This window comes from Coregonus clupeaformis, chromosome 25 (genome assembly GCF_020615455.1).
Source record: "Coregonus clupeaformis isolate EN_2021a chromosome 25, ASM2061545v1, whole genome shotgun sequence".
Taxonomy (NCBI): domain Eukaryota; kingdom Metazoa; phylum Chordata; class Actinopteri; order Salmoniformes; family Salmonidae; genus Coregonus; species Coregonus clupeaformis.
In genome coordinates, this window is record NC_059216.1 from 14,206,725 (window position 1) to 14,232,737 (window position 26,013).

General features: G+C 44.3%; 1 protein-coding gene across 1 annotated transcript in view; it reads right to left on the bottom strand.

Annotated features, from left to right (window-relative positions):
- manba (mannosidase, beta A, lysosomal) overlaps positions 1 to 26,013 on the bottom strand; it is a 64,960-nt gene that overhangs the window by 31,198 nt on the left and 7,749 nt on the right. Inside the window, exons 2-8 of the mRNA XM_041857697.1 lie at positions 22,715 to 22,809; positions 22,360 to 22,465; positions 21,826 to 21,999; positions 5,540 to 5,663; positions 4,807 to 4,976; positions 1,683 to 1,796; positions 92 to 243 (exon numbers count right to left, since the gene is read on the bottom strand). Coding sequence (XP_041713631.1) covers positions 92 to 243; positions 1,683 to 1,796; positions 4,807 to 4,976; positions 5,540 to 5,663; positions 21,826 to 21,999; positions 22,360 to 22,465; positions 22,715 to 22,809 — 935 coding nt within the window. The remainder of the gene's footprint in view (positions 1 to 91; positions 244 to 1,682; positions 1,797 to 4,806; positions 4,977 to 5,539; positions 5,664 to 21,825; positions 22,000 to 22,359; positions 22,466 to 22,714; positions 22,810 to 26,013) is intronic.

A 26,013-nucleotide genomic window follows, 5' to 3' on the forward strand; every position in this document is an offset into this window, starting at 1 on the left:
AAAGACGATTAAGTGTCTATGTGTCTGTGTGTGTCTGTGTGTCTGTGTGTCTGTGTGTGTGTGTGTGTGTGTGTGTGTGTGTGTGCCTCACTCAGCAGGGCTGACCAGGTCCTGAAGGGCGTGAGCTGGGATCCAGTTTGACCCCTTCAGGAAGATGGGCTTCTTGTTGACCCGGAAGTAGAAACTCAGCCCAGGGGAACCAGCGATTGGCTCCTGGACCAGCTCCACTGTACGGAAATACACCTTGGGATTAACATAGAGAGGATGTTAAATACATCTGGAGATGGATGATAAATACAGTAACACCTGTTGGAAGCAGAATACCAGCCTGGTTAAACCTAAGATCCTAAAGACTAAGATCACCAGTGAAGCAATAGTGATTTTAGCATTCTGTCTGGTTTAACCAGGTTAGCTAAATACTACTTACATTACATCTGATGAATTTACACTTTGAGAGGGAATAGGAGGTGAGAAGAGAGGGGACTGGAGAGAGAGGACTGGAGACAGTGAGAAGAGAGAGAACTGGAGACAGTGAGAAGAGAGAGGACTGGAGACAGTGAGAAGAGAGAGGACTGGAGACAGTGAGAAGACAGAGGACTGAAGAGAGAGGACTGGAGACAGTGAGAAGAGAGAGGACTGGAGACAGTGAGAAGAGAGAGGACTGGAGACAGTGAGAAGAGAGAGGACTGGAGACAGTGAGAAGAGAGAGGACTGAAGAGAGAGGACTGGAGACAGTGAGAAGAGAGAGGACTGGAGACAGTGAGAAGAGAGAGGACTGGAGACAGTGAGAAGAGAGAGGACTGGAGACAGTGAGAGAGAGAGGACTGGAGACAGTGAGAAGAGAGAGGACTGGAGACAGTGAGAAGAGAGAGGACTGGAGACAGTGAGAAGAGAGAGGACTGGAGACAGTGAGAAGAGAGAGGACTGGAGACAGAGCGAAGAGAGAGGACTGGAGACAGTGAGAAGAGAGAGGACTGGAGACAGAGAGAAGAGAGAGGACTGGAGACAGTGAGAAGACAGACGACTGGAGACAGTGAGAAGACAGAGGACTGGAGACAGTGAGAAGAGAGAGGACTGGAGACAGTGAGAAGAGAGAGGACTGGAGACAGTGAGAAGAGAGAGGACTGGAGACAGTGAGAAGAGAGAGGACTGGAGACAGTGAGAAGAGAGAGGACTGGAGACAGTGAGAAGAGAGAGGACTGGAGACAGTGAGAAGAGAGAGGACTGGAGACAGTGAGAAGAGAGAGGACTGGAGACAGTGAGAAGAGAGAGGACTGGAGACAGAGCGAAGAGAGAGGACTGGAGACAGTGAGAAGAGAGAGGACTGGAGACAGAGAGAAGAGAGAGGACTGGAGACAGAGCGAAGACAGAGGACTGGAGACAGTGAGAAGACAGAGGACTGGAGACAGTGAGAAGACAGAGGACTGGAGACAGTGAGAAGACAGAGGACTGGAGACAGTGAGAAGAGAGAGGACTGGAGACAGTGAGAAGACAGAGGACTGGAGACAGTGAGAAGAGAGAGGACTGGAGACAGTGAGAAGAGAGAGGACTGGAGACAGTGAGAAGAGAGAGGACTGGAGACAGTGAGAAGAGAGAGGACTGGAGACAGAGCGAAGAGAGAGGACTGGAGACAGTGAGAAGAGAGAGAATAGGAGAGAGGAGTAGAGATGTTGAGTTCTGACCTGTGTGTCTGTCCTGAGTATGGCTGTTCCCTCCAGCATGGTTCCTCTTACACTGAGACGATAGGAGGGCTGCTCACCATGGCCACTGGGCCACCACAGCTTCACCTGGTTACTCTACAACACACACACTAGACATTTACCTCAGCACTGCGAAGAACAGAGATATGCTAAAACTCTGACATTCAGAGGTCATTCCAGTAGTCATAGGATGTGTCCCAAATGGCATCCTATTCCCTATTTAATGCACTAACACTATGGACCCTAACACTATGGACCCTAACACTATGGACCCTAACACTATGGACCCTAACACTATGGGCCCTAACACTATGGACCCTAACACTATGGACCCTAACACTATGGACCCTAACCCTATGGACCCTAACCCTATGGACCCTAACACTATGGACCCTAACACTATGGACCCTAACACTATGGGCCCTAACACTATGGACCCTAACACTATGGACCCTAACACTATGGACCCTAACACTATGGGCCCTAACACTATGGACCCTAACACTATGGACCCTAACACTATGGGCCCTAACACTATGGACCCTAACACTATGGACCCTAACACTATGGACCCTAACACTATGGACCCTAACACTATGGACCCTAACACTATGGACCCTAACACTATGGACCCTAGCACTATGGACCCTAACCCCCTGGACCCTAACACTATGGACCCTAACACTATGGACCCTAACCCCCTGGACCCTAACCCCCTGGACCCTAACCCCCTGGACCCTAGCACTATGGACCCTAACACTATGGACCCTAACACTATGGACCCTAACACTATGGACCCTAACCCCCTGGACCCTAACCCCCTGGACCCTAACACTATGGACCCTAACACTATGGACCCTAACACTATGGACCCTAGCATATGGTCCCTAGCACTATGGACCCCAACCCTATGGGCCCTAACACTATGGACCCTAACACTATGGACCCTAACACTATGGACCCTAACACTATGGACCCTAGCACTATGGACCCTAACACTATGGACCCTAACACTATGGACCCTAACACTATGGACCCTAGCACTATGGGCCCTAACCCCCTGGGCCCTAACCCTATGGGCCCTAACACTATGGGCCCTAACACTATGGACCCTAACCCTATGGACCCTAACCCTATGGACCCTAACCCTATGGACCCTAACCCTATGGACCCTAACACTATGGACCCTAACACTATGGACCCTAACACTATGGACCCTAACACTATGGACCCTAACCCTATGGACCCTAACACTATGGACCCTAACACTATGGACCCTAACACTATGGACCCTAACACTATGGACCCTAACACTATGGGCCCTAACACTATGGACCCTAACACTATGGACCCTAACACTATGGACCCTAACCCTATGGACCCTAACCCTATGGACCCTAACACTATGGACCCTAACACTATGGGCCCTAACACTATGGACCCTAACACTATGGACCCCTAACACTATGGACCCTAACACTATGGGCCCTAACACTATGGACCCTAACACTATGGACCCTAACACCATGGACCCTAACACTATGGGCCCTAACACTATGGACCCTAACACTATGGACCCTAACACTATGGACCCTAACACTATGGACCCTAACACTATGGACCCTAACACTATGGACCCTAACACTATGGACCCTAGCACTATGGACCCTAACCCCCTGGACCCTAACACTATGGACCCTAACACTATGGACCCTAACCCCTGGACCCTAACCCCCTGGACCCTAACCCCCTGGACCCTAGCACTATGGACCCTAACACTATGGACCCTAACACTATGGACCCTAACACTATGGACCCTAACCCCCTGGACCCTAACCCCCTGGACCCTAACACTATGGACCCTAACACTATGGACCCTAACACTATGGACCCTAGCATATGGTCCCTAGCACTATGGACCCTAACCCTATGGGCCCTAACACTATGGACCCTAACACTATGGACCCTAACACTATGGACCCTAACACTATGGACCCTAGCACTATGGACCCTAACACTATGGACCCTAACACTATGGACCCTAACACTATGGACCCTAGCACTATGGGCCCTAACCCCCTGGGCCCTAACCCTATGGGCCCTAACACTATGGGCCCTAACACTATGGACCCTAACCCTATGGACCCTAACCCTATGGACCCTAACCCTATGGACCCTAACCCTATGGACCCTAACACTATGGACCCTAACACTATGGACCCTAACACTATGGACCCTAACACTATGGACCCTAACCCTATGGACCCTAACACTATGGACCCTAACACTATGGACCCTAACACTATGGACCCTAACCCTATGGACCCTAACACTATGGACCCTAGCACTATGGACCCTAACACTATGGACCCTAACACTATGGACCCTAACACTATGGACCCTAACACTATGGACCCTAACACTATGGACCCTAACCCCCTGGACCCTAACCCCCTGGACCCTAACACTATGGACCCTAACACTATGGACCCTAACCCCCTGGACCCTAACACTATGGACCCTAACACTATGGACCCTAACCCCCTGGACCCTAACCCCCTGGACCCTAACCCCCTGGACCCTAACCCCCTGGACCCTAACACTATGGACCCTAACACTATGGACCCTAACACTATGGACCCTAACACTATGGGCCCTAACACTATGGACCCTAACACTATGGACCCTAACACTATGAACCCTAACCCCCTGGACCCTAACACTATGGACCCTAACACTATGGACCCTAACACTATGGACCCTAACACTATGGGCCCTAACACTATGGGCCCTAACCCCCTGGACCCTAACACTATGGACCCTAACACTATGGGCCCTAACCCTATGGGCCCTAACCCTATGGACCCTAACACTATGGACCCTAACCCCCTGGACCCTAACACTATGGACCCTAACCCCCTGGACCCTAACACTATGGACCCTAACACTATGGACCCTAACCCCCTGGACCCTAACACTATGGACCCTAACACTATGGACCCTAACACTATGGACCCTGCTCAATAGTAGTACACTATAAAGGGAATAGGGTGCCATTGGGAACACAACCATACAGTCACCTTCCCACCCAGCAGCCCATACTTACTGTGTTCACATGGAGGCTGAAGGTGTTCCTGCTCTGCCCAGAGAGAAACACCACTGTGAAGGTGTGTTCTGTAGACAGCTCCATCAGAGAGAGGTTGACCTGGGCTTTAGTCTCCTCCACAGCATCAACCAACACTTCCACCCTCACCACCCACTGAGACAGAGAGGAGTCTGGGAGACAGGAAGAGGAAGAAGAGGGCTTTCCATGACTAGCGGTGAATCCCAAACCACCCCCTCGCCCCTACCAACGTGCTTGGTGGGCCCTCCATTGTCACGTGTTGCTGACGAAACTCAGAGGGTGACTTCAAGAATTGCGAGGGGATCAAATAAAAGCATAAACTTCTGGACACTTATAAAACGAGCATGAAATTCAACTGCGAAAATTCCCCGTCATTTCACAAGAAATATACCTCAGTAACAGTTAAACAGTTCATTTGGAAAGTATTTTATATGTTACATTAGGCATGTGGTGTGTTATAGGATATATCACTTCACTCTCAAGCCAGCAGCGAAGCAGACTCGGTCAAAGTGGCTATCGATGAGTCTAATTAGCCACTACACCCTCCAGCATTTTAACTCCCTCAGCTTTGGGACATTTGTGCATATGGCAGAGGCGCGAGGGGAAGGGATGATTTGGGATTCAGCCTAGGAGAGTTCACCGAGTAACTGTACTGATACCGATTTCAGAATAGTTAGATGCACATGCAGAGAGAGAGAGAGAGAGAGACACATACCATAGACTGGTACGGTAGAGAGATGGATCAGTCGCAGCACATCAAAGGCCTCCAGGTGAACACCCTTCCACAGCCCCAGGGTTGGGAATGACGGTCCCCAGTCCCAACTGAAGGAACTCTGAGCCTGGCGGGGTAAAAGACCATCGGACAGGAGAGTTATCCAACAGGTGAATGGTGATCACAAATATAACTGACTGTTATTTTGTAGGGCACACAATAATGATGCCAATGTTTTAAGTATCTGTACGTTGGATGGTGATTTAAAACCTTAACCACACTGCTAACCTTATGCCTAACCTTAAATAAAACCAAAAAGCAACTTTTAGTTTTCATCCATTTTTACGATAGACTATTGTCTTTGTGGCTGTGGTAACTAGTGGAAACCGTGCCTGTTGTTCACACGCGTGTCTGCCCTCTCATTAGCTAGAATGGTTTCACCTGATCTTGCCTCCTCCCGACTGCGTTATATATATATATTTGAAGACATTTATTTTAATTGTTAGAGCGGCCACTAGAGTATGTGGTTAAAGTAATGGATCATCTGGCTCCATCATGATAAACAGAGCCGTTAGAAGAACAGCAACATACTAGAAACCAGTGGACATGTGCAGGATGCCAGCGGTGCGTTATGGTGTGGAAGTGAAACGCCAAGGTAGGTAAGTTGAAATAAGCAAGCAGCAATTGCAAATCAATCAATCAATTTTATTTTATATAGCCCTTCTTACATCAGATAATATCTCGAAGTGCTCAAAGTGTTGTGGCGTCTCTCTTTATGTAGTGTTGTGGTGTCTCTCTCTTTATGTAGTGTTGTGGTGTCTCTCTTTATGTAGTGTTGTGGTGTCTCTCTTTATGTAGTGTTGTGGTGTCTCTCTCTTTATGTAGTGTTGTGGTCAATCAATCAATCAATTTTATTTTATATAGCCCTTCTTACATCAGCTAATATCTCGAAGTGCTGTACAGAAACCCAGCCTAAAACCCCAAACAGCTAGTAATGCAGGTGTAGAAGCACGGTGGCTAGGAAAAACTCCCTAGAAAGGCGAAAGCCTAGGAAGAAACCTAGAGAGGAACCAGGCTATGAGGGGTGGCCAGTCCTCTTCTGGCTGTGCCGGGTGGAGATTATAACAGAACCATGCCAAGATGTTCAAAAATGTTCATAAGTGACAAGCATGGTCAAATAATAATCAGGAATAAATCTCAGTTGGCTTTTCATAGCCGATCATTAAGAGTTGAAAACAGCAGGTCTGGGACAGGTAGGGGGTTCCATAACCGCAGGCAGAACAGTTGAAACTGGAATAGCAGCAAGGCCAGGCGGACTGGGGACAGCAAGGAGTCACCACGGCCGGTAGTCCCGACGTATGGTCCTAGGGCTCAGGTCTCTCAGTTGGCTTTTCATAGCCGATCATTAAAGAGTTGAAAACAGCAGGTCTGGGACAGGTAGGGGTTTCGTAGCCGCAGGCAGAACAGTTGAAACTGGAATAGCAGCAAGGCCAGGCGGACTGGGGACAGCAAGGTGTCATCATGCCCGGTAGTCCTGACGTATGGTCCTAGGGCTCAGGTTCTCAGAGAGAAAGAGAGAACGAGAGAATTAGAGAGAGCATACTTAAATTCACACAGGACACTGGATAAGACAGGAGAAGTACTCCAGGTATAACCAACTAACCCCAGCCCCCCGACACATAAACTACTGCAGCATAAATACTGGAGGCTGAGACAGGAGCGGTCCGGAGACACTGTGGCCCCATCCGAAGAAACCCCGGACAGGGCCAAACAGGAAGGATATAACCCCCACCCACTCCGCCAAAGCACAGCCCCCGCACCACTAGAGGGATATCCCCAACCACCAACTTACAATCCTGAGACAAGGCCGAGTATAGCCCACAGAGGTCTCCACCACAGCACAAACCAAGGGGGGCGCCAACCCAGACAGGAAGATCACGTCAGTAACTCAACCCACTCAAGTGACGCACCCCTCCCAGGGGACGGCATGAAAGAGCACCAGCAAGCCAGTGACTCAGCCCCTGCAACAGGGTTAGAGGCAGAGAACCCCAGTGGAGAGGGGAACCGGCCCGGCAGAGACAGCAAGGGCTGTTCGTTGCTCCAGCCTTTCCGTTCACCTTCACACTCCTGGGCCAGACTACACTCAATCATATGACCTACTGAAGAGATAAGTCTTCAGTAAAGACTTAAAGGTTGAGACCGAGTCTGCGTCTCTCACATGGGTAGGCAGACTGTTCCATAAAAATGGAGATCTATAGGAGAAAGCCCTGCCTCCCGCTGTTTGCTTAGAAATTCTAGGGACAATTAGGAGGCCTCGTCTTGTGACCGTAGCGTACGTATTGGTATGTACGGCAGGACCAACTCGGAAAGATAGGTAGGAGCAAGCCCATGTAACGCTTTATAGGTTAACAGTAAAACCTTGAAATCAGCCCTTGCCTTAACAGGAAGCCAGTGTAGGGAAGCTAGCACTGGAGTAATATGATCAAATTTCTTGGTTCTAGTCAGGATTCTAGCAGCCGTATTTAGCACTAACTGAAGTTTATTTAGTGCTTTATCCGGGTAGCCGGAAAATAGAGCATTGCAGTAGTCTAACCTAGAAGTAACAAATGCATGGATTAATTTTTCTGCATCATTTTTGGACAGAAAATTTCTGATTTTTGCAATGTTACGTGATGGAAAAAAGCTGTCCTTGAAACAGTCTTGATATGTTCGTCAAAAGAGAGATCAGGGTCAAGAGTAACACCGAGGTCCTTCACAGTTTTATTTGAGACGACTTTACAACCATCTAGATGAATTGTCAGATTTAACAGAAGATCTCTTTGTTTCTTGGGACCTAGAACAAGCATCTCTGTTTTGTCCGAGTTTAAAAGTAAAAAGTTTTCAGCCATCCACTTCCTTATGTCTGAAACACAGGCTTCTAGCGAGGGGCAATTTTGGGGCTTCACCATGTTTCATTGAAATGTACAGCTGTGTGTCATCCGCATAGCAGTGAAAGTTAACATTATGTTTTCGAATAACATCCCCAAGAGGTAAAATATATAGTGAAAACAATAGTGGTCCTAAAACGGAACCTTGAGGAACACCGAAATGTACAGTTGATTTGTCGGAGGACAGACCATTCACAGAGACAAACTGATATCTTTCCGACAGGTAGGATCTAAACCAGGCCAGAACTTGTCCGTGTAGACCAATTTGGGTTTCAGTCTCTCCAAAAGAATGTGGTGATCGATGGTGTCAAAGGCAGCACTAAGGTCTAGTAGCACGAGGACAGATGCAGAGCCTCGGTCTGACGCCATTAAAAGGTCATTTACCACCTTCACAAGTGCAGTCTCAGTGCTATGATGGGGTCTAAAACCAGACTGAAGCATTTCGTATACATTGTTTGTCTTCAGAAAGGCAGTGAGTTGCTGCGCAACAGCTTTTTCAAAAAATTTTGAGAGGAATGGAAGATTCGATATAGGCCGATAGTTTTTTTATATTTTCCGGGTCAAGGTTTGGCTTTTCAAGAGAGGCTTTATCACTGCCACTTTTAGTGAGTTTGGTACACATCCGGTGGATAGAGAGCTGTTTATTATGTTCAACATAGGAGGGCCAAGCACAGGAAGCAGCTCCTTCAGCAGTTTAGTAGGAATAGGATCCAGTATGCAGCTTGAAGGTTTAGAGGCCATGATTATTTTCATCATTGTGTCAAGAGATATAGTACTAAAACACTTAAGTGTCTCTCCCGATCCCAGGCCCTCGCAGAGCTGTGCAGATCCAGGACAGCTAAGCCCTGGAGGAATACGCAGATTCAAAGAGGAGTCCGTAATTTGCTTTCTAATGGTCATGATCTTTTCCTCAAAGAAGTTCATGAATTTATCACTGCTGAAGTGAAAGCCATCCTCTCTTGGGGAATGCTGCTTTTTAGTTAGCTTTGCAACAGTATCAAAAAGAAATTTTGGATTGTTCTTATTTTCCTCAATTAAGTTGGAAAAGTAGGATGATCGAGCAGCAGTGAGGGCTCTTCGGTACTGCACGGTACTGTCTTTCCAAGCTAGTCGGAAGACTTCCAGTTTGGTGTGGCGCCATTTCCGTTCCAATTTCCTGGAAGCTTGCTTCAAAGCTCGGGTGTCTCTCTCTTTATGTAGTGTTGTGGTGTCTCTCTCTTTATGTAGTGTTGTGGTGTCTCTCTCTTTATGTAGTGTTGTGGTGTCTCTCTCTTTATGTAGTGTTGTGGTGTCTCTCTCTTTATGTAGTGTTGTGGCGTCTCTCTTTATGTAGTGTTGTGGCGTCTCTCTTTATGTAGTGTTGTGGTGTCTCTCTCTTTATGTAGTGTTGTGGTGTCTCTCTCTTTATGTAGTGTTGTGGTGTCTCTCTCTTTATGTAGTGTTGTGGTGTCTCTCTCTTTATGTAGTGTTGTGGTGTCTCTCTTTATGTAGTGTTGTGGCGTCTCTCTTTATGTAGTGTTGTGGTGTCTCTCTCTTTATGTAGTGTTGTGGTGTCTCTCTCTTTATGTAGTGTTGTGGTGTCTCTCTTTATGTAGTGTTGTGGTGTCTCTCTCTTTATGTAGTGTTGTGGTGTCTCTCTCTTTATGTAGTGTTGTGGTGTCTCTCTCTTTATGTAGTGTTGTGGTGTCTCTCTCTTTATGTAGTGTTGTGGTGTCTCTCTTTATGTAGTGTTGTGGCGTCTCTCTTTATGTAGTGTTGTGGCGTCTCTCTTTATGTAGTGTTGTGGTGTCTCTCTTTATGTAGTGTTGTGGTGTCTCTCTTTATGTAGTGTTGTAGTGTCTCTCTTTATGTAGTGTTGTGGTGTCTCTCTTTATGTAGTGTTGTGGTGTCTCTCTTTATGTAGTGTTGTGGTGTCTCTCTCTTTATGTAGTGTTGTGGTGTCTCTCTTTATGTAGTGTTGTGGTGTCTCTCTTTATGTAGTGTTGTGGTGTCTCTCTTTATGTAGTGTTGTAGTGTCTCTCTTTATGTAGTGTTGTGGTGTCTCTCTTTATGTAGTGTTGTGGTGTCTCTCTCTTTATGTAGTGTGTGTGTCTCTCTTTATGTAGTGTTGTGGTGTCTCTCTTTATGTAGTGTTGTGGTGTCTCTCTTTATGTAGTGTTGTGGTGTCTCTCTTTATGTAGTGTTGTGGTGTCTCTCTTTATGTAGTGTTGTGGTGTCTCTCTTTATGTAGTGTTGTGGTGTCTCTCTTTATGTAGTGTTGTGGTGTCTCTCTTTATGTAGTGTTGTGGTGTCTCTCTTTATGTAGTGTTGTGGTGTCTCTCTCTTTATGTAGTGTTGTGGTGTCTCTCTCTTTATGTGGTGTTGTGGTGTCTCTCTTTATGTAGTGTTGTGGTGTCTCTCTTTATGTAGTGTTGTGGTGTCTCTCTTTATGTAGTGTTGTGGTGTCTCTCTTTATGTAGTGTTGTCTCTCTTTATGTAGTGTTGTGGTGTCTCTCTCTTTATGTAGTGTTGTGGTGTCTCTCTTTATGTGGTGTTGTGGTGTCTCTCTTTATGTGGTGTTGTGGTGTCTCTCTTTATGTGGTGTTGTGGTGTCTCTCTTTATGTAGTGTTGTGGTGTCTCTCTTTATGTAGTGTTGTGGTGTCTCTCTCTTTATGTAGTGTTGTGGTGTCTCTCTCTTTATGTGGTGTTGTCTCTCTTTATGTAGTGTTGTGGTGTCTCTCTTTATGTAGTGTTGTGGTGTCTCTCTTTATGTAGTGTTGTGGCGTCTCTATGTAGTGTTGTGGTGTCTCTCTCTTTATGTAGTGTTGTGGTGTCTCTTTATGTGGTGTTGTGGTGTCTCTCTTTATGTGGTGTTGTGGTGTCTCTCTTTATGTAGTGTTGTGGTGTCTCTCTTTATGTAGTGTTGTGGTGTCTCTCTTTATGTAGGGTTGTCTCTCTTTATGTGGTGTTGTGGTGTCTCTCTCTTTATGTGGTGTCTCTCTCTTTATGTAGTGTTGTGGTGTCTCTATGTAGTGTTGTGGTGTCTCTCTTTATGTAGTGTTGTGGCGTCTCAGTTTATGTAGTGTTGTGGCGTCTCTCTTTATGTAGTGTTGTGGCGTCTCTCTTTATGTAGTGTTGTGGCGTCTCTCTTTATGTAGTGTTGTGGCGTCTCTCTTTATGTAGTGTTGTGGTGTCTCTCTCTCTTTATGTAGTGTTGTGGCGTCTCTCTTTATGTAGTGTTGTGGCGTCTCTCTTTATGTAGTGTTGTGGCGTCTCTCTTTATGTAGTGTTGTGGCGTCTCTCTTTATGTAGTGTTGTGGGGCGGCAGGTAGCTTAGCGGTTAAGAGCGTTGTGCCAGTAACCGAAAGGTCGCTGGTTCTAATCCCGAGCCAAATAGGTGAAATATCTGTCGATATGCCCTTGAGCAAGGCACTTAACCCTAATTGCTCATGTAAGTCGCTCTGGATAAGAGCGTCTACTAAATGACTAAAATGTAAATGTAAAATGTTGTGGCGTCTCTCTTTATGTAGTGTTGTGGTGTCTCTCTTTATGTAGTGTTGTGGTGTCTCTCTTTATGTAGTGTTGTGGTGTCTCTCTCTCTTTATGTAGTGTTGTGGCGTCTCTATGTAGTGTTGTGGTGTCTCTCTTTATGTAGTGTTGTGGTGTCTCTCTTTATGTAGTGTTGTCTCTCTTTATGTAGTGTTGTGGTGTCTCTTTATGTAGTGTTGTGGTGTCTCTCTCTTTATGTGGTGTTGTGGTGTCTCTCTTTATGTAGTGTTGTGGTGTCTCTCTTTATGTAGTGTTGTGGTGTCTCTCTTTATGTAGGGTTGTCTCTCTTTATGTAGTGTTGTGGTGTCTCTTTATGTGGTGTTGTGGTGTCTCTCTTTATGTAGTGTTGTGGTGTCTCTCTTTATGTAGTGTTGTGGTGTCTCTCTTTATGTAGTGTTGTGGCGTCTCTCTTTATGTAGTGTTGTGGCGTCTCTCTTTATGTAGTGTTGTGGCGTCTCTCTTTATGTAGTGTTGTGGCGTCTCTCTTTATGTAGTGTTGTGGCGTCTCTTTATGTAGTGTTGTGGCGTCTCTCTTTATGTAGTGTTGTCTCTCTTTATGTAGTGTTGTGGTGTCTCTCTTTATGTAGTGTTGTGGTGTCTCTCTTTATGTAGTGTTGTGGTGTCTCTCTTTATGTAGTGTTGTGGTGTCTCTCTCTTTATGTAGTGTTGTGGTGTCTCTCTTTATGTAGTGTTGTAGTGTCTCTCTTTATGTAGTGTTGTGGTGTCTCTCTTTATGTAGTGTTGTGGTGTCTCTCTTTATGTAGTGTTGTGGTGTCTCTCTTTATGTAGTGTTGTGGTGTCTCTCTTTATGTAGTGTTGTGGTGTCTCTCTTTATGTAGTGTTGTGGTGTCTCTCTTTATGTAGTGTTGTGGTGTCTCTCTTTATGTAGTGTTGTGGTGTCTCTCTTTATGTAGTGTTGTGGCGTCTCTCTTTATGTAGTGTTGTGGTGTCTCTCTCTTTATGTAGTGTTGTGGTGTCTCTCTCTTTATGTAGTGTTGTGGTGTCTCTCTTTATGTAGTGTTGTGGTGTCTCTCTCTTTATGTAGTGTTGTGGTGTCTCTCTCTTTATGTAGTGTTGTGGTGTCTCTCTCTTTATGTAGTGTTGTGGTGTCTCTCTCTTTATGTAGTGTTGTGGTGTCTCTCTTTATGTAGTGTTGTGGCGTCTCTCTTTATGTAGTGTTGTGGCGTCTCTCTTTATGTAGTGTTGTGGTGTCTCTCTTTATGTAGTGTTGTGGTGTCTCTCTTTATGTAGTGTTGTAGTGTCTCTCTTTATGTAGTGTTGTGGTGTCTCTCTTTATGTAGTGTTGTGGTGTCTCTCTTTATGTAGTGTTGTGGTGTCTCTCTCTTTATGTAGTGTTGTGGTGTCTCTCTTTATGTAGTGTTGTGGTGTCTCTCTTTATGTAGTGTTGTGGTGTCTCTCTTTATGTTAGTGTTGTAGTGTCTCTCTTTATGTAGTGTTGTGGTGTCTCTCTTTATGTAGTGTTGTGGTGTCTCTCTTTATGTAGTGTTGTGGTGTCTCTCTCTTTATGTAGTGTTGTCTCTCTTTATGTAGTGTTGTGGTGTCTCTCTTTATGTAGTGTTGTGGTGTCTCTCTTTATGTAGTGTTGTGGTGTCTCTCTTTATGTAGTGTTGTGGTGTCTCTCTTTATGTAGTGTTGTGGTGTCTCTCTTTATGTAGTGTTGTGGTGTCTCTCTTTATGTAGTGTTGTGGTGTCTCTCTTTATGTAGTGTTGTGGTGTCTCTCTTTATGTAGTGTTGTGGTGTCTCTCTTTATGTAGTGTTGTGGTGTCTCTCTTTATGTAGTGTTGTGGTGTCTCTCTTTATGTAGTGTTGTGGTGTCTCTCTCTTTATGTAGTGTTGTGGTGTCTCTCTCTTTATGTGGTGTTGTGGTGTCTCTCTTTATGTAGTGTTGTGGTGTCTCTCTTTATGTAGTGTTGTGGTGTTCTCTCTTTATGTAGTGTTGTGGTGTCTCTCTTTATGTAGTGTTGTCTCTCTTTATGTAGTGTTGTGGTGTCTCTCTCTTTATGTAGTGTTGTGGTGTCTCTCTTTATGTGGTGTTGTGGTGTCTCTCTTTATGTGGTGTTGTGGTGTCTCTCTTTATGTGGTGTTGTGGTGTCTCTCTTTATGTAGTGTTGTGGTGTCTCTCTTTATGTAGTGTTGTGGTGTCTCTCTCTTTATGTAGTGTTGTGGTGTCTCTCTCTTTATGTGGTGTTGTCTCTCTTTATGTAGTGTTGTGGTGTCTCTCTTTATGTAGTGTTGTGGTGTCTCTCTTTATGTAGTGTTGTGGCGTCTCTATGTAGTGTTGTGGTGTCTCTCTATGTAGTGTTGTGGTGTCTCTTTATGTGGTGTTGTGGTGTCTCTCTTTATGTGGTGTTGTGGTGTCTCTCTTTATGTAGTGTTGTGGTGTCTCTCTTTATGTAGTGTTGTGGTGTCTCTCTTTATGTAGGGTTGTCTCTCTTTATGTGGTGTTGTGGTGTCTCTCTCTTTATGTGGTGTTGTGGTGTCTCTCTCTTTATGTAGTGTTGTGGTGTCTCTATGTAGTGTTGTGGTGTCTCTCTTTATGTAGTGTTGTGGCGTCTCAGTTTATGTAGTGTTGTGGCGTCTCTCTTTATGTAGTGTTGTGGCGTCTCTCTTTATGTAGTGTTGTGGCGTCTCTCTTTATGTAGTGTTGTGGCGTCTCTCTTTATGTAGTGTTGTGGTGTCTCTCTTTATGTAGTGTTGTGGTGTCTCTCTTTATGTAGTGTTGTGGTGTCTCTCTCTCTTTATGTAGTGTTGTGGCGTCTCTCTTTATGTAGTGTTGTGGCGTCTCTCTATGTAGTGTTGTGGCGTCTCTCTTTATGTAGTGTTGTGGCGTCTCTCTTTATGTAGTGTTGTGGCGTCTCTCTTTATGTAGTGTTGTGGTGTCTCTCTTTATGTAGTGTTGTGGTGTCTCTCTTTATGTAGTGTTGTGGTGTCTCTCTCTCTTTATGTAGTGTTGTGGCGTCTCTATGTAGTGTTGTGGTGTCTCTCTTTATGTAGTGTTGTGGTGTCTCTCTTTATGTAGTGTTGTCTCTCTTTATGTAGTGTTGTGGTGTCTCTTTATGTAGTGTTGTGGTGTCTCTCTCTTTATGTGGTGTTGTGGTGTCTCTCTTTATGTAGTGTTGTGGTGTCTCTCTTTATGTAGTGTTGTGGTGTCTCTCTTTATGTAGGGTTGTCTCTCTTTATGTAGTGTTGTGGTGTCTCTTTATGTGGTGTTGTGGTGTCTCTCTTTATGTAGTGTTGTGGTGTCTCTCTTTATGTAGTGTTGTGGTGTCTCTCTTTATGTAGTGTTGTGGCGTCTCTCTTTATGTAGTGTTGTGGCGTCTCTCTTTATGTAGTGTTGTGGCGTCTCTCTTTATGTAGTGTTGTGGCGTCTCTCTTTATGTAGTGTTGTGGCGTCTCTTTATGTAGTGTTGTGGCGTCTCTCTTTATGTAGTGTTGTCTCTCTTTATGTAGTGTTGTGGTGTCTCTCTTTATGTAGTGTTGTGGTGTCTCTCTTTATGTAGTGTTGTGGTGTCTCTCTTTATGTAGTGTTGTGGTGTCTCTCTTTATGTAGGGTTGTCTCTCTTTATGTAGTGTTGTGGCGTCTCTCTTTATGTAGTGTTGTCTCTCTTTATGTAGTGTTGTGGTGTCTCTCTTTATGTAGTGTTGTGGTGTCTCTCTTTATGTAGTGTTGTGGTGTCTCTCTTTATGTAGTGTTGTCTCTCTTTATGTAGTGTTGTGGCGTCTCTCTTTATGTAGGGTTGTCTCTCTTTATGTAGTGTTGTGGCGTGTCTTTATGTAGTGTTGTCTCTCTTTATGTAGTGTTGTGGTGTCTCTCTTTATGTAGTGTTGTGGTGTCTCTCTTTATGTAGTGTTGTGGTGTCTCTCTTTATGTAGTGTTGTGGTGTCTCTCTTTATGTAGTGTTGTGGTGTCTCTCTTTATGTAGGGTTGTCTCTCTTTATGTGGTGTTGTGGTGTCTCTCTCTTTATGTGGTGTTGTGGTGTCTCTCTTTATGTAGTGTTGTCTCTATGTAGTGTTGTGGTGTCTCTCTTTATGTAGTGTTGTGGCGTCTCTCTTTATGTAGTGTTGTGGCGTCTCTCTTTATGTAGTGTTGTCTCTCTTTATGTAGTGTTGTGGCGTCTCTCTTTATGTAGTGTTGTGGCGTCTCTCTTTATGTAGTGTTGTAGTGTCTCTCTTTATGTAGTGTTGTGGTGTCTCTCTTTATGTAGTGTTGTGGTGTCTCTCTTTATGTAGGGTTGTCTCTCTTTATGTGGTGTTGTGGTGTCTCTCTCTTTATGTGGTGTTGTGGTGTCTCTCTTTATGTAGTGTTGTCTCTATGTAGTGTTGTGGTGTCTCTCTTTATGTAGTGTTGTGGCGTCTCTCTTTATGTAGTGTTGTGGCGTCTCTCTTTATGTAGTGTTGTCTCTCTTTATGTAGTGTTGTGGCGTCTCTCTTTATGTAGTGTTGTGGCGTCTCTCTTTATGTAGTGTTGTAGTGTCTCTCTTTATGTAGTGTTGTGGTGTCTCTCTTTATGTAGTGTTGTGGCGTCTCTCTTTATGTAGTGTTGTGGCGTCTCTCTTTATGTAGTGTTGTGGCGTCTCTCTTTATGTAGTGTTGTGGCGTCTCTCTTTATGTAGTGTTGTGGTGTCTCTCTCTCTTTATGTAGTGTTGTGGCGTCTCTATGTAGTGTTGTGGTGTCTCTCTCTTTATGTAGTGTTGTGGTGTCTATGTGGTGTTGTGGTGTCTCTCTTTATGTGGTGTTGTGGTGTCTCTCTTTATGTAGTGTTGTGGTGTCTCTCTTTATGTAGTGTTGTGGTGTCTCTCTTTATGTAGTGTTGTGGTGTCTCTCTTTATGTAGTGTTGTGGTGTCTCTCTCTTTATGTAGTGTTGTGGTGTCTCTCTCTTTGTGTGGTGTTGTGGTGTCTCTCTTTATGTAGTGTTGTGGTGTCTCTCTTTATGTAGGGTTGTCTCTCTTTATGTAGTGTTGTGGTGTCTCTTTATGTGGTGTTGTGGTGTCTCTCTTTATGTAGTGTTGTGGTGTCTCTCTTTATGTAGTGTTGTGGCGTCTCTCTTTATGTAGTGTTGTGGCGTCTCTCTTTATGTAGTGTTGTGGCGTCTCTCTTTATGTAGTGTTGTGGCGTCTCTCTTTATGTAGTGTTGTGGCGTCTCTCTTTATGTAGTGTTGTGGCGTCTCTCTTTATGTAGTGTTGTGGCGTCTCTCTTTATGTAGTGTTGTGGCGTCTCTCTTTATGTAGTGTTGTGGTGTCTCTCTTTATGTAGTGTTGTGGTGTCTCTCTTTATGTAGTGTTGTGGTGTCTCTCTCTCTTTATGTAGTGTTGTGGTGTCTCTCTTTATGTAGTGTTGTGGTGTCTCTCTTTATGTAGTGTTGTGGTGTCTCTCTCTTTATGTAGTGTTGTGGTGTCTCTCTTTATGTAGTGTTGTGGTGTCTCTCTTTATGTAGTGTTGTGGTGTCTCTCTCTTTATGTAGTGTTGTGGTGTCTCTCTTTATGTAGTGTTGTGGTGTCTCTCTTGTCATGATGTGTGTTTTGTCCTATATTTTAATTTTTAATCCCAGCCACCGTCCCCGCAGGAGGCCCTTTGGTAGGCCGTCATTGTAAATAAGAATTTGTTCTTAACAGACATGCCTAGTTAAATAAAGGTAAAATAAAAATCAATCTCTAATCTGACGGTGGTCCTGACAGTGAGTCCAGCTGTTTTCAGTGGAAAGAGACAGATATTGATCTGTTTGTGTGTCTCTTTCTCTTGTTTGTGTCCCAAATTGCACCCTATTACCTATATAGTGCACTATATATGGTAGTGCACTATATAGGGAATAGGGTGCCATTTGGGATGCACACTGTCTCTATCACTCTGGTCTGACGTACTTGTTTAATCAAACCTGTGATCTGATCTGTTCTCTGATCTAGTGAAAAATATTTTCCATTTTGTAATTATTTCATTACTTTATTCTACTTCTTTCCAGAACAATTGAAGCTAAAAAGATTGAATAAATTGATGGTGGTAGAGGGAAAAACAAGCTTCTGGGTGTTTCTTTACGTATTCACCATATCTTTCTTTGACTGCTACTTCTGATGTCTGCTACTTCATATATTAAAGAAAGCAACTTTACCTGCTAAAACTTCAACATCTGCACACTGCAATATTGAGTCAAGAGGTTGGCAAAAGATATATAAAAGTACCAGAGAATCTCTTTAATCTTTACTTCAAGTCAGATGTTTATGTGTTATGTATAAGAGGCATACAGGAAGTATTCACACCCCTTGACTTTTTCCACATTTTGTTGTGTTACAGCCTGAAATTTCTGTTTAAAATGATTACATTTAGATTTTGGGGGGACACTGACCTACACACAATACCCCATCATTTCAAAGTGGAATTATGTTTTTAGACATTTCTACAAATTAATAAAAATGAAAATCTGAAATGTCTTGAGTTAATAAGTATTCAAGCCATTTTTTTTATGGCAAGCCTAAATAAGTTCAGGAGTAAAAATGTGCTTAACCCGCAGTCACATAATAAGTTGCATGGACTCACTCTGTGTGCAGTAATAGTGTTTAACATGATTTTTGAATGACTACCTCATCTCTGTCCCCCCACACATACAATTATCTGTAAGGTCCCTCAGTCGAGCAGTGAATTTCAAACACAGATTTAACCACAAAGACCAGGGAGGTTTTCCAATGCCTCACAAAGAAGGGCACCTATTGATAGATGGGTAAAAAGTAGACACTAAAGCAGACATTGAATATCTCTTTGAGCATGGTGAAGTTATTAATGACACTTTGAATGGTGTATCAATACACTCAGTCACTCCAAAGATACAGGCGTCCTTCCTAACTCAGTTAACGGAGAAGAAGGAAACCACTTAGGGATTTCACCATGAGGCCAATGGTGACTTTAAAACAGTTACAGAGTTTAATGGCTGTGATAGGAGAAAACTGAGGATGGATCAACATCATTGTAGTTACTCCACAATACTAACCAAAATGACAGATTGAAAAGAAGGAAGCCTGTACAGAATACAAATATTCCAAAACATGCATCCTGTTTGCAACAAGGCACTAAAGTAATACTGCAAAACATGTGGCAAAGCTATTAACTTTTTGTCCTGAATACAAAGTGTTATGTTTGGGGCAAATCCAATACAACACATTACTGAGTACCACTCTCCATATTTTAAAGCATAGTGGTGGCAGCATCATGTTATGGGTATGCTTGTAATAGTTAAGAACTAGGGAGTTTTTCAGGATAATTTTTTTTTTTTATGGAATGGAGCTAAGCACAGGCAAAATTCTAGAGGAAAACCTGGTTCAGTCTGCTTTCCACCAGACACTGGGAGATGAATTCACCTTTCAGCAGGACAATAACCTAAAACACAAGGCCAAATCTACACTGGAGTTGCTTACCAGGAAGACAGTGAATGTTCCAGTGGCTGAGTTTTGACTTAAATCTATGGCAAGACTTGAAAATGGTTGTCTAGCAACGATCAACAACCAATTTGACACAGCTTGAAGAATTTTGAAAAGAATAAAGGGCAAATGTTGCACAATCCAGGAGTGGAAAGCTCTTAGAGATTTACCCAGAAAGACGCACAGCTGTAATCGCAGCCAAAGGTGATTCTAACATCTATTGACTCAGGGGTGTGAATACTTATGTAAATGAGATACTTTTGGTGATGTAGTGTATGTGGACACCTGCTTGTCCAACATCTCATTCCAAAATCATGGGCATTAATATGGAGTTGGTCCCCCCTTTGCTGCTATAACAGCCTCCACTCTTCTGGGAAGGCTTTCCACTAGATGTTGGAACATTGCTGAGGGGACTTGCTTCCATTCAGCTACAAGAGCATTAGTGAGGTCGGGCACTGATGTTGGGCGATTAGGCCTGGCTCGCAGTCTGTGTTCCAATTCATCCCAAAGGTGTTCGATGGGGTTGAGGTTAGGGCTCTGTGCAGGCAGGTCAAGTTCTTCCACACCGATCTTGACAAACTATTTCTGTATGGATCTCGCTTTGTGCACAAATGTCCCAGGAAAGGGTCTTCCCAAACTGTTGCCACAAAGTTGGAAGCACAGAATCATCTATAATGTCATTGTATGCTGTAGCGTTAAGATTTCCCTTCACTGGAACTAAGGGGCCTAGCCCGAACCATGAAAAACAGCCCCAGACCATTATTCCTCCTCCACCAAACTTTACAGTTGGCACTATGCATTCAGGCAGGTAGTGTTCTCCTGGCATCCACTAAACCCAGATTAGTCCGTCGGACTGCCAGATGGTGAGCGTTATCCATCACTCCAGAGAACGCGTTTCCACTGCTCCAGAGTCCAATGGCGGCGAGCTTTACACCACTCCAGCTGACACTTGGCATTGCGCATGGTGATCTTAGGCTTGTGTGCGGCTGCTCGGCCATGGAAACCCATTTCATGAAGCTCCCGACGAACAGTTATTGTGCTGATGTTGCTTCCAGAGGCAGTTTCGAACTCGGTAGTGAGTGTTGCAACCGAGGACAGATGATTCACGCGTTACGCGCTTCAGCACTCAGAGGTCCCGTTCTGTGAGCTTGTGTGGCCTACCACTTCACGGCTGAGCCGTTGTTGCTCCTAGACGTTTCCACTTCACAATAACAGCACTTACAGTTGACCGGGGCAGCTCTAGCAGGGCAGAAATTTGACAAACGGACTTGTTGTAAAGCTGGCATCCTATGACGGTGCCACATTGAATGTCACTGAGCTCTTCAGTAAAACCATTCTACTGCCAATGTTTGTCTATGGAGATTGCATGGCTGTGTGCTCAATTTTATACACCTGTCAGCAACGGTTGTGGTTGAAATAGCCAAATCCACTAATTTGAAGGGGTGTCCACATACATTTATAGATATATAGTGTATTTTTGTATTTCATTTTGAATAAATTTATTAAAATGTCTAGGTTAGGTTAGGATAATTAGGTTAAGGTTAGGATAATTAGGTTAAGGTTTGGACACTGGTTTAGGGTTAGTTAAAATGCTCCCTGAAACGATTCCAAAATGACGATGATTTTGATGATTTATGCGTCACTTCCATCCGTAGCTGGTATACCGTCTAGCCACAACCTAAAATAAGGGTATGTTGCTAATATCATCTCAGTAGCTAGCTAGATCGCTAGCTTTTTTTTTTTGCAAAAAAAAACTAGCCCATTCATTGCACATTGTAAATATCTGACGGCTACTAGGATAGAAAACACAAGACCAAATGCATAAATAAGCCAACAGATATTAGTTAAATAAAATATGGAACAGTAAATTAATGTTCAGTATATCTTTCGTTTTGGATCGAGCTAGCTAGTAGCGAGCTAGCTGACAGCAAAGGTGTCCTCTAGAGATGATGCGCAGGAGCTTGCAGGGATTTGTAGTCTTGCATGATGTCTACTTTGATGCTAATTAGCATTTTCGAAATCTGAGAGTAAATAGAGTCAAATATATTGATAAAAGTCACCTTGTCCGAGAGGGATTTACATGGGTTATCAAAACATCAGAGAAAAAAATACAGACTTCATTTGAAGTGTTTCTAAAATGGGGGCTACTATTGGAACCATTTCCGCTAGGCTTAATGGGTATTATGACGACAACCCTGTGGGGATCTATAAAGGTTAAATAAATACAAATACATTCTTCCCAAGAGTTACAGCTTTCAAGAGTGACATAATTTGATGGAGATCAAATTACACATGACTAAACTGTAAAAAAACTGAAAGATTAAATGTTTCCTGTCAACACACAATAAGCACTATTAACTGAAAAGATGATATTATAAATTCCCAAGAGTTTCAAGCCACTCACCTTTCTGATAAAGTTGACGTGACATTCGCCCTTCTGGACGGGCGGAGGACAGTCCGGGGGCACCCTGTAGGAGGAGTGGGCCTGACTCCTTTCTGAGGCGTACACTACAGGGGAAAGGAGGCTCACCTTCACAACGTTCTTCCCTTCTCTCAACAACTGGCCTACGCTGAAGTCCTGAAGATCAGGGAAACCATGTTATCAAGTGGTCCTGTGTGGCTCTGCCTCAGTTGGTAAGCATAGTCAGGATTTCGGGTTCGATGCCCTCTGGGGGGGGGTCACCCATATACGAAAAATTTATGCACGCTTTGCTGAATGTCGCTTTGGATAAAAGTGTCTGTAAATGGCTTATGTTAGTAATGTTATCTAAAGAGATTGTTGGGCCAGATCAAACACAAATCACTATACATACATATTATGTAAATGGTAACACAGATTTGACAATTGAACTAAAACTATCATACACACCTTAAATCATACTACAAAATGTGCAATATAAATCATGTTCATACGGGAAATAATAAAAATTTTCCATACATATCTGCGGAACATGTTGTCCGTCTTTCCCACAACAACTCCATTCAGAGAGATGGACGCTACAGTGTCCACCCCTTCAAACACCAGCTGGACTCTCTGTTTAGCCCTGGAGAAGGGGACAACAAGGTTTATCTTACAAAAACTGAGGGGTGGCTTCCCGGACACAGATTAATCCTAGTCCTAGACTAAAAAGACAGCTCAATGGAGAATCTCCATAGAAAGTTATTTTTATTCCGAGACGAGGCTTATTCTGTGTCCGGGTGAACCGGCCTTGAAAGACAAGGCTTGTTCTGTGTCCGGGTGAACCGGCCCTGGGAGTAGAGAATACATTAAGTGTAAGCTGTGCAAATAGTACCTTAGCTCAGTTGAGGCAGAAAATGTAGTGGTGTATGTCCAGTTGTCAAGAGCGATCCACCTATATGCTACGTCATTGAACCTGAAGTAGAGATCCTGAGAGAGAGAGAGAGAGAGAGAGAGAGAGAGAGAGAGAGAGAGAGAGAGAGAGAGAGAGAGAGAGAGAGAGAGAGAGAGAGAGAGAGAGAGAGAGAGAGAGAGAGAGAGAGAGAGAGAGAGAGAGAGAGAGAGAGAGAGAGAGAGAGAGAGAGAGAGAGAGAGAGAGAGAGAGAGAGAGAGAGAGAGAGAGAGAGAGAGAGAGATGCATTTTCATGTAATAAAGGAGGCTACGTCAGTCAGTAGGTGTAGCTGCAGCCCAACATGGCGACCGGAGTATGGGCGAGTCGAAAGGAGTGAGTACGGAAAGCGAATCAGCTAATTGGGCAGATTTGTTGCCACTCAAGACCGTTTTGCGTGGCTGATTGGGCTGCACGACGAGTCGATAAGCCGGTGCGAATGACTAGTGCACCGCCATTGGATGGATTTTTTTTTCCATCTCAGGATTTTTTTTCAAGTAGGATAGCAGGCTACACAAGAAATAACTAATATTGATAACCATCACAGAAATAACTAATATTGATAACCATCACAGAAATAACTAATATTGATAATCATCTAGATACATGTCATACTATTTTTGCCCAGACAGCATCAGATACATGGGCTACACATAGAGAGACAGAGGGGCGCTGTTTCGCTCGCTCGGATGCTTTCTCCGGTGAGATAGTTTTAGCCACTTGCAAATTGAAGGAAAGTTGGCAGGTGCACACCATTTTCGTATGCTGGAATAATTTTGGACTAACGTGCGAAGGAAACCTAGTTTTTGAAGTGATTTGTTTGACAATCAGATGAAAACATCATGACTGGTTGTGTTCATGCCACAATAAAAAGTAATACATTTTTACAGTTAAATGACATGTCTTTACTATAAAAACCCATTAAAACTCAACATAAGCCTCGTGAAACAACGTGCTAGCCATGCTATAAAGTTATAGTTAGCCATGCTAGCAATCTCTGCTGCTAGCCATCTCATTTCAGCAACAAAACCCGCTAGGTGAATATTTTTGGTTAACGCTTACTAGTTAATAGAATTGATTCGCCATCTGGCTAGAATAGATGCAAGGTCCTCAGGCTGGTCACTGTAGATGGGAGCCTGGCAGACTGATCAGCCTGCAGTGCATTCAGAAAGTATTCAGACCCCTTGAGACTTTTTCCACATGTTGTTACGTTACAACCTTATTCTAAAATGGATTGAATCGTTTTTTTCCCCCTCAACAATCTACACACAATACCCCATAATCACAAAGCAAAAACAGGTTTTTAGAAATGTTAGCACATTTATAAAAAATAAAAAACTTATATGACATTTACATAAGTATTCAGACCCTTTACTCAGTACTTTGTTGAAGCCCCTTTAGCAGCGATTACTGCCTCGAGTCTTGTTTGGTATGACGCTACAAGCTTGGCACACCTGTATTTGGGGAGTTTCTCCATTTTCTTCTCTGCAGATTCTCTCAAGCACTGTCAGGTTGGATGGGGAGCGTTGCTGCACAGCTATTTTCAGGTCTCTCCAGAGATGTTCGATTGGGTTCAAGTCCGGGCTCTGGCTGGGCCACTCAAGGACATTCAGAGACTTGTCCCGAAGCCACTCATGCGTTGTCTTGGCTGTGTGCTTAGGGTCGTTGTCCTGTTGGAAGGTGAACCTTCGCCCCAGTCTGAGGTCCTGAGCGCTCTGGAGCAGGTTTTCATCAAGGATCTCTCTGTACTTTGCTCCGTTAATCTTACCCTCGATCCTGACTAGTCTCCCAGTCACTGCCACTGTAAAACATCCAAACAGCATGATGCTGCCACCACAATGCTTTTGGCAAACCCAAAGTGGGCTGTCATGTGCCTTTTACTGAGGAGTGGCTTCCATCTGGCCACTCTACCATAAAGGCCTGATTGGTGGAGTGCTGCAGAGATGGTTGTCCTTCTGGAAGGATATCCCATCTCCACAGAGAAACTCTGGAGCTCTGTCAGAGTGACCATCGGGTTCTTGGTCACCTCCCTGACCAAGGCCCTTCTCCCCCGATTGCTCAGTTTGGCCGGGCGGCCAGCTCTAGGAAGAGTCTTGGTGGTTCCAAACTTCTTCCATTTAAGAATGGTGGACACTGGGTTCTTGAGGACCTTCAATGCTGCAGACATTTTTTGGTACCCTTTCCCAGATCTGTGCGTCGACACAATCCTGTCTTGGAGCTCTATGGACAATTCCTTCGACCTCATGGCTTGGTTTTTGCTCTGATATGCACTGTCAACTGTGGGACCTTATATAGACAGTTGTGTGCCTTTCCAAATCATGTCCAATCAATTGAATTTACCACAGGTGGACTCCAATCAAGTTGTAGAAACATCTCAAGGATGATCAATGGAAACAGGATGCACCTGAGCTCAATTTCGAGTCTCATAGCAAATGGTCTGAATACTTATGTAAATAAGGTATTTTTGTATTGATTTATTTTATATAAATATGCAAACATATCTAAAAACCTGTTTTCGCTTTGTTATTATGGGGTATTGTGTGTAGATTGATGAGGATTTGTATTTATTTAATCAATTTTAGAATAAGGCTGTAGCGTAACAAAATGTGGAAAAAGTCAAAGGGTCTGAATACTTTCCGAATGCACTGTATGTAGCAGCCTGCCAGACTGATTGTGCTAAGGACAACCATATTCTACTCGCTGCTAGTGTGATCTTGCAATCGGCGAAACACAAAGGCCACAATAATTGCTACAAATCAGCCTCCCAAGTGGCGCAGCGGTCTAATGTACTGCATCTCAGTGTTTGAGGCGTCACTGATTGGGAGTCCCATAGGGCGGCGCACAATTGGCCCAGCGTCGTCCGGGTTTGACCGGTGTAGGCCGTTATTAAAAATAAGAATTTGTTCTTAACTGACTTGCCTAGTTAAATAAAGGTAAAATAAATAAATAAAAATCGCAGTGCTTGAGGAGTCACTAGACCTGGGTTCAATCCCAGGCTGTGTCACAACCGGCCGTGACCGGGGTCCCATAGGGCGGCGCACAATTGGCCCAGCGTCGCCCGGGTTAGGGGAGGGTTTGGCCGAGGGGGCTATACTTGGCTCATCGCGCTCTAGCGACTCCTTGTGGCGGGCCGGGCGCCTGCAGGCTGACTTCGGTCATCAGTTGGACAGTGTTTCCTCTGACACTTTGGAGAAGAGCGGTTTGGCGGGTCATGTTTCGGAGGACGCATGACTCGACCTTCGCA